Source organism: Scyliorhinus torazame, chromosome 5 (assembly GCF_047496885.1).
Source record: "Scyliorhinus torazame isolate Kashiwa2021f chromosome 5, sScyTor2.1, whole genome shotgun sequence".
Taxonomy (NCBI): domain Eukaryota; kingdom Metazoa; phylum Chordata; class Chondrichthyes; order Carcharhiniformes; family Scyliorhinidae; genus Scyliorhinus; species Scyliorhinus torazame.
Genome location: NC_092711.1, coordinates 215,097,333 through 215,106,044, shown reverse-complemented (window position 1 = coordinate 215,106,044; position 8,712 = coordinate 215,097,333). Strand labels below are relative to the sequence as shown.

At 47.9% G+C, this 8,712-nt stretch overlaps 1 protein-coding gene across 3 annotated transcripts in view; it reads left to right on the top strand.

Annotated features, from left to right (window-relative positions):
* Positions 1 to 763: 763 nt before the first annotated feature.
* Positions 764 to 8,712, top strand: part of LOC140420938 (connector enhancer of kinase suppressor of ras 2) — a 986,283-nt gene continuing 978,334 nt past the window's right edge. For all 3 annotated transcript variants that reach the window (XM_072505113.1, XM_072505112.1, XM_072505114.1), the window contains exon 1: positions 764 to 778. In XM_072505113.1, the coding sequence (XP_072361214.1) occupies positions 772 to 778 (7 nt within the window). In that variant the 5' untranslated portion in view covers positions 764 to 771. The remainder of the gene's footprint in view (positions 779 to 8,712) is intronic.

The window sequence follows — 8,712 nt, the reverse complement described above, 5'->3', positions numbered from 1 at the left end:
AGGGGGAATGTGGGAGCTATCCCCCCCCCTTCACAATCAGTAATTTTCCCTTCAGAAGTACGGCAGCTACGGACAGCCTCGAGTCAGAATGTGTCTATTTCTTTCGAGCAATATTTACTCGGGGAGGTGATCTGATCGTTGCTGCAGATCGCCCTGTTTTTTTGCACGAGATTTGGCGGTGCATACCCATGCACTTCCGTTTGAAAGTCTAAATGAAAGTTCCAGCTACTGTCCTTGCAGTTTCCCTGGGAGCCAGGGCTCTGTCTCACACACACATACAAACTCTGTCTCATTTTGGAATAAGCCAGGGCAACGCCCGCCACCTTGCCCTCCCGGGTTGCAGACCGCTGCCCATATCTCCCGCTCACCCTCCCCACACACATACACATTACAAAAAGGTAGTTTGAGAAGAGCAGGATGTGAATGAAAGGACAAGTCCTGACTTTGCATATTGCGCTATTTCCGGCGCACCGTGGCTGAGGTTACTGCAGGCAGCGTGCACTCAAGCTGCTGCCAACATCTCGACAGATCAGTGCGGTGGAGGGAGGACGGGGCTCTCTCTCTCTCTTAAACCTCGAACACCTCCCCCCCCCCCCTCACACACAAACATCTGGATTGCCCCGCTCTTTGCCTCAGCTATGCTTTGAAAGATCTGCCTCCTGTCTTCGCCTCCTCTCCCGTTTCTGCCTGGCGTGCAGTGCACACACAAAAAAAATAACTGGTCACCCATGGCTTTGGTTATGGAGCCCATCAGCAAAGGTGGTGGACTGGATGAAAGGTACTTAGATTTCGTGCATCACGTTTAAACTGGATTTGAAATGAGCAGCGGCGTGGCTGTTACCTCAGTTCGTGTTATTTTCTTTTTGCCGCACGTTTGCAGAATCTGGGCTGTTTGGGTATATGGGGGGAGGGGGGGGGGTATATACAACCGTGTCTAGCCAAATGCAAAGAGACTAACAACTAACCTGGCGGATGCTTTGGTACGGGAAGACCATGCCCAATAAAACACACTTGTAAGAAGAAGACAGAGCCCATTCATAGTGTTAGCGCCCGTTCAGATCAGAGAGACCTGACCGGAACAGACTGACGGTGTTCGGGCTCCCTCAGTTGGGTCTGTGACACCCTTTGGAATAGGTCCGGATGACCGGTAGTTGCAGCGAAAATTCGGGGACAGCCCATCGAATTTCTATGGGACACAGGAGGGTCCCGCACCACAATAGATAACTTAAACCCGGCCAGAATCTGCCGCTGGCTTTAGGCTCTGGGACGCGGAGTGAGTGCACTTATCCGCCAGGCTCTTGCTGCGATGCGGTCTGAATTGGATGCAGCACTGCCTCACAAGCCGACAGTGAGTTGCTGCCTGTGAGAGCCCTGGACAGACAGGGTGGGGGGAAAATCTCCCCTCCCCTGTTCGGTTCCATGTATTCTGTATCCGCGCCTTTGCACATCTATCTCTGCCTTTCCTTGTTTCTCACTCCATTCCTCCTCCCGTTCGCCGCCCACAGTATTCACATCAACCCGTTGCAGCTCTGGCCAAAATGATGCCAGCCCCCCCCCCCCCACCCAAATTGATCAACTGCAAATACGTGTTCCAGAACTAGCGGAAAGCAGATGCACTTGATGCTTCCGACGGTGTTCAAAAAAAAATCAAACAAACAAGCGCAACAATCCGTGTGTATCATCTGCTGGTCATGGGAGAGTCTTCAGCTCTAGCTCTCCCAGCACTTGGCTCTAGTTTGGCCTGAAACGAGGATGCTCATTTCTAGGAAGGTTGAGGGTCTGGGGGCGGCTGCAGGCTTTTGCATTTGCCCGATGGGGAGCTCAGCGAGTGCCCTGGAGCATGCATGCTGAGGAATCACGTCCTCCTATTCGGGTATGAAAGGTGAACAGGGGGGGGGGGGGGGGGCAGAACTCTGCCGTGGGCGAGGTATAGTCAGCGCAAAACACTGTCTCTCCAGTAATCCTAAACAGGAAGAATCTATATCCGTGTCTGCCAAAAGACAAGGTGCAGGCAGAGCCTTTTCCGCAAACTAGTTGCTGCTGGGTTGGGGGACAAGCCCTTGGAAAGAGTGGGTGATCCCGAATATCCTTTCATCCATTTACACTTTTTGAGGAAAAGAAATTCATAAAGTCCATTTAGGATGGGCCTGTCCATCATTAGCAAAGCTCTGTCGGAAAGCCACGTATCTCTGAGCGAGCGACCGCATCCCCACGACGTTTTATTCATTGCCTGTCTCTCTCTCTCTGTCAGTTAACTCTTTCTCTGAGATCTCACTCGAGAAGGAGCCGTGTAAAAGCAGCGAATCCCTAATTTCCATGCGGTGGTTCCCATTCATGTTTTGGCTGATTTTAGATATATATATATGTGTGTGTGTGTGTGTCACGAGATTGATGAATCATCCTGCACTCGCCCACGTTTGTGACACCGAAATGGGGGATTCTCCTTTGGCTCCGTAATGAGGTGCAAGCCGAGAATAGGACGAGGTTACTACACTCAGCGCACCCGCTGAGACGGTGTTTGGTAACAATCTCCCCCTGGTGTGTGCACCCAAACAACTGCCCCTGCAGCCAACCCCCCCCCCCCCCCCCCACACACACACATTCGTTGCATATTCTAAACGCGTGCATTCGTTAGCAATGAATAAACAGATATCTGGAATTCGTTCACATTCTCTCCTGCGAAGGTTTTAATAGGAGCTGTTGTACTTTCGCCTGCACTGTCACACCCATGGGTGTCAATCTTCCACTCTGTCTCCTGTCTGCTTTCCTCTCTCTGTGTGTGAATGTATCGGTATTGACCCCTTCTCCCCACCGCCCCCCCCCCCCCATTCCAACTTTTTAGGACAGTGATAATTTTATTGACATCTTTTTATCGATAATCCTTAATTAGCCGCATTGGTAATCATTCAAAGTCAAATCGCGAGTGTGTGGGCGGGTGGCGGGGGTGGGGGGTGATATTTAAATAGAAACGGAGACATGTACTTCCTCTGGTAATGTGACATGGCACACTTTGTAAATTGTAGAGCTGCACCGACCGAACCACGTTTGTTCAATTTGAACACGAATTCTCAGAGGGGTTTTGCATTTTGTGAACCAGCGAGGTGATTGTCTCGCAGTTGTCAGAGGGTGACTTGCTTTGTTTCTGTCAGATTCTCTCTCTTGGTACCTACACCTGTAATGCAAACATGTAACAGGCACACGCCAAGGAATTTGCATCTCTACAAAATAATTATTGGGGGTGGGGGGGTGGGGTGGGAAGGGGGTGATGCTTGACCCCGAGTGAAATGGAGACCGGTGATGTCTGGGGACCGATTCGATTTGCAAACCGAGCGATGTTGAGCTTCCGCTGCTGTGTAGTTCGCTGGGAGAGGAGGAAGGGGGTGAGAGAGGAGGAAGGGGGGCGAGAGGGAAGGAAGGGAGGGGGGGGGTGGTGAGAGGGAAGGAAGGGGGGTGAGAGGGAAGGAAGGGGGTTTGAGAGGGAAGGAATGGGATGAGGGAAGGAAGTGGGGGTGAGAGGGAAGGGAGGGGAGAGAGGGAGTGAGAGGGAGGGTGGGTCAGAGGGAAGATAAAGAAGGGGGAGATAGGGAAGGGGGAGAGTGGGAAGGAGGGAAGTGGGGGTGACGGAAGGGGGTGAGAGGGAAGGAGAGAGGGAAGGGGAGAGAGGGAGGAGGAGAGAGGGAGAGGGAGGGAAGGGGAGAGAGACGGAAGGGGGAAGAGAGTGAGGGGGAGATGGGAAGGAGGTGAGAGAGGGAATAGGGAGAGGAAGAGGAGGGGAGGGGAGGAAGTGAGAGGAAGGGAAGGGGGAGTGAGAGAGGGAAGGGGAGTGAGAGGGAGGGAAAGGGGGAGTGAGAGGGAGGGAAAGGGGGAGTGAGGGAGGGAAGGGGAAGTGAGAGGGAGGGAAGGGGGGAGTGCGAGGGAGGGAAGGGGGGCGAGAGAGGAGGGAAGGGGGCGAGAGGGAGGGAAAGGGGGAGAGAGGGAGGGAAAGGAGGGAGAGAGGGAGGGAAGGGGGAGAGAGGGAGGGAAGGGGGAGAGAGAGGGAGGGAAGTGGGAGGGAGAGGGAAGTGGGAGGGAGAGGGAAGGGGGAGAGAGGGTGGAGGGGGAGAGAGTGGAGTGGGGAGAAAGGGTGGAGGTGGGGGAGAGAGGGTGGGGGGGACAGAGAGGGTAGGATGGGGGGGGGGGCGAGATGGTGGATGGGTGGGAGAGAGGGTGGGTGATCCGATCAGCCGGCAGTCCTGGTAACATTCAGCTCACTCGGAGGTTTGCCTCTCTCTCCCTATCGCAGAAGAAGGGCCGCCGCTCAGAGCAAACTCGGCGCGGGTCCTTGGAGCAGGGTGGGTGGGGGACGAGTGCGTCAGCACCGCCTCAGTTTAATTTCTCATAGTTGCTGGCAACCAAAGTGTAAAATGTGTGTCTCCCACTCCAAAATCAAGATATGGATCAAACAGCCAGCCTGGAGCCGCAGTTCTGTGGGTGGCGATGTGTCACAGCTCCCTCTCCTCTCGGGCAATCCCTCTGCTGGAGCAACAGATATTCCCGCTCTGTCTCTCTTCCGTGTGCAGAATGTGATGGCGAAATCAGGGACACTCTGAGGGGTTTCTCCCTCTCTCCTCTGCCCCCCCCCCCTCCCCTTGAAAAGAAAACAGTCAACGCGCTGTCCTCTAAATGAATCTGTTTTTGACAGTTTTATCGATCTGCTGCGGAATTCAGCCCGCTAGAAAATGAAAGCCCCCCCCTCCCGCAATACACACGCTTGTTTCAGGGTCTTGTCAGACACAACTTCCACCCAATGCTGGATAAATCCACTGGACTCACTGCGACTGAACCTTTCACCCCAGCAGCGCAAACCTCCCTTTCACCTCGAGTTTTGTCTCTGTCACTTGAACAGTATTCCCCCCCCCCCCGCCCCGGGCCTCTCATTCAACGGGAGAAAATGAGCGCGGATTTATTGCAGTTAAGAAGCGCACCCCTGCACACGAAGGCCGCAATAAATAACGTGCGTCTCGTTTTATGCTTCGGTTTCCATTGAATTATGAGGTGAAGTCCCATAAACCGTTCCTGGGAGATTGAAGTTGGCACAGAATATCTAATCATTCATTACAAGAAGGATTTTTCTGTTACTTGGGAGAACCTAGGGCATTGAACATCACACAGAAGGGCGTGAAAGTCGTCACAGTCCCCGTTGGCTGCTTTCCCTTTGAGAGCTGACTGGGGGTCATTTAACCTGAGGGTCACTTTCATGGATAACCTCAACCGGTACAGGAATTGAACCTGCGTTGACTCCACATCATGAAGCCGCCGTCCATCCAACTGAGTTAACCGACTCCTACCGCTAAGAGTGGGTTCCAGTTGTTTGTTTCTCTTCTGGTACCTTGTGGTGCCATTGCTGGTTTTCCAGTCACTGGGAGGCTTACAACTTGAGGGGTGTCTGTCTGCATCAAGCACAACTGGTCTGGAGTCTCTCCTGTTCTTACCACCTGCCACTGACATGTGTTTGGAAGGAATTTGCAGGCTGATATACAACTTCTTGGCCACATTATGAATACACCTTTGGGTATACATCAAGTCATGGGTTGGGAATCAATCCCGGAGTTCTGGCTTAGGGGCTGGGGCATTACACACTGCACCACAAGACCTCCCGTGGGTCCCAATGTTCCAACCCAATGAAGGATGTTTCCTGGCTGCTGGAAAAGAACTTCAAGCACAGGGGCAGGATCCGATTGTCATGGTCCACATAGGAAGCAATCGCATAGTGTAATGGGCCAGGGTTTAGCGAACCCCAAAGTGTATCATGGAGTTCACCTGACCCACAACTTTTACTAGATTATGGTATGGGGAGCACACAGCCCACTCTACAGGTCTGGTAGAGCAGAAATGGAAAAGTATTTTTTTAAAGCAAAACAATGTTTATTCTATGAACTCAAGTTAACCTTTTAAAACATACAGTGAACATCTTAGCAACCATTAATTCAAATACAACCCCCAAAGAATACAACACTAAGTAATCCTTTAAGCTTTCCTTTTAACATCCATAACACATTTTACCAGAAGCACACCAGGTTAAAGTTACTACTGTTATTGGTTTTAAATCACCAGGATCGATTTAGAGTCTTTGTATTACAGAGAGAGATTCATACACCTTCTGACTGAGACTGCAGCTATCCAGCTCTGAAATCGAAACAAAAACACACCCTGCAGCAAACAGCCTAAAACGAAAGTAAAAAGCTGACAGACAGCCCAGCTCCACCCACTCTCTGACATCACTGTAGTAATAAACACCCATTTCTTAAAGGTACTCTCACTACAGATACTTATATACACACCCATTTATAAACACCCATTTCTTAAAGTTACTCTCACATGACACCTCCCCCCAAGAAAAAAAAATAAACCATCAACTTCAAGATTTTTCACCTTTTCACTATGCTTTGAGAAATGCACACAGTAAATATACTTTTGTTTAAAAAAAAACAACACTCGCAAACAGGTACAATAATATAGTCCATTTTTGTTTTTCTTCCTCCAACTGAAATCCTTCTCGATTGGCAGTCTCTTTGAACAAGAAGGTCTCTGCAAGATCCGTCCATTTCTCTAAGCCTCGGCATTTCCCTTTAAAGTCAGATACTTTAGTTCAATCTGATCACAAAGTCCCTTGTAATTCTCCAACACAGGAGCATTGGTTATCACAGCTTTCAGGCAGTCAAATACCTGTTGAAAGTCCGCAGTCCATTGAAATTTTTGACGTTTCTTCAGCAAGTCCATCAGTGGAGCAATCACGCTACAAAACATTTGCACAAATGTTCGATCAAATCCACTCATGCCAAGAAATCACATTATTTCCCTTTGTTTAGAGGGTATTGAAAACTCCTCAATAACTGTTGGTTTCATATCCCGTGTGACCATTCGACCCTGTCCAATTGTATGGCCAAGGAAAGTAACTTGGGCCTTTCCAAATTCACTTTTGGCTAGGTTTATTACCAAACCCGCCCCCTGAAGTTAATCGAAAAACTCTATCAGATGTTTTAAATGTTCTTTCCACGTCTGGCTGAAAATTACCAGATTGTCGATGTATATCACACACTTGGGTAATCCTGAAACAACTTTGTTAGTTAACAGTTGAAATGTGGCTGGTGCGTTTTTCATGCCAAATGGCATAACTTTGAATTGGTATATATCATCTGGAGTCACAAAAGCTGAAATCTCCTTCGCCCTTTCGGATAAAGGTACTTGCCAATAACTTTGAAGTAAATCTAGTTTAGAAATAAAAGCTGATTGTCCCACTTTCTCAATGCAATCCTCCAAACGTGGGATAGGATAAGAGTTCTTGCTTGTAACTGCATTAACCTTTCTATAGGCCACACACAACCATTGGGTACCATCTGGTTTAGGTACCATCACTATGGGTGAGGTCCATTGACTGCAACCCACTTAAGGTATGCCATTTTTAAGCATACTCTCAATCTCTTTGTTAACCTGTGCCAATTTTAAAGGGTTAAGTCTGTATGGATGTTTATTGATTGGAACAGCATTTCCCACATCTACATCATGTATAGCCATTTTAGTACTTCCCAATTTATCTCCACAAACTTGCCCATGTGATATCAATAACTCAGGTCAGTTCATTTTTCCTCTGGAAGGTAACTCAACAATTTATACCAATTTTTAAGAACATCTTCATTTTTCAATTTAATTTGAGGTATGTCAAATTCATAGCCATCTGGATTTGATTCGTCACTGAATTAGAAGCATTAAAACCTCCCTTTTCTTTCCTTCCCTTTCAAAGTACCTTTTAAGCATATTCACATGACACACTCGGTGAGTTTTTCTTCTATCCGGCGTTTTTACCACATAATTCACCTCACTTAATTTTCTTTCAATCTAATAAGGTCCACAAAACCTTGCTTTTAAAAGTAAACCTACCACTGGTAACAACACTAAAACTTTATCTTCACTGGCAAAACTACGAACTTTGGATTTCTTGTCCGCTACCCGTTTCATCACATGTTGTGCAACTTTTAAGTGTAATCTAGCCAATTCACCTGCTCTATTTAATTGTTCCTAAAATGTGAGACATAATCCAATAATGTAATTTCCGATTTCTCACTCACCAATTTTTCCTTCATCAATTTAAGTGGTCCTCTTACCTCATGACCAAAAGTTAGTTCAAAAGGACTGAATTTGGTTGATTCATTAGGTGCATCCCTAATTGCAAACAGTACGAATGGAATTCCTTTATCCCAATCCTCTGGATAGTCTTGACAATAAGCCCTCAACATTGTCTTTAATGTCTGAGGCCACCTTTCTCACACTCCCTACGATTCTGGATGGTACTCAGTTGATTTACATTGTTTTATTCCTAAGCTCTCCATAACTTCTATGAATAAGCTTGAGGTAAAATTTGATCCTTGATCCGATTGTATTTCTGTGGGTAGTCCATACCTAGTAAAGAATTTAAGTAACTCCTCCACAATCTTTTTTAGTTGTAATATTACGTACTGGAATGGCCTCTGGAAACCTAGTGGACACATCCATTATCGTCAAAAGATTTTGATTCCTACTTTTTGTTTTAGGAAGCGGTCCTATGTAATCTATTTGGACCCTTGTAAAAGGTTCCTCAAATGCTGGAATGGGTAATAAGGGTGCTGGTTTTATCACGGCTTGAAGTTTCCCTATCACTTGACATGTGTGACTTGATTGACAAAATTTAACTACATC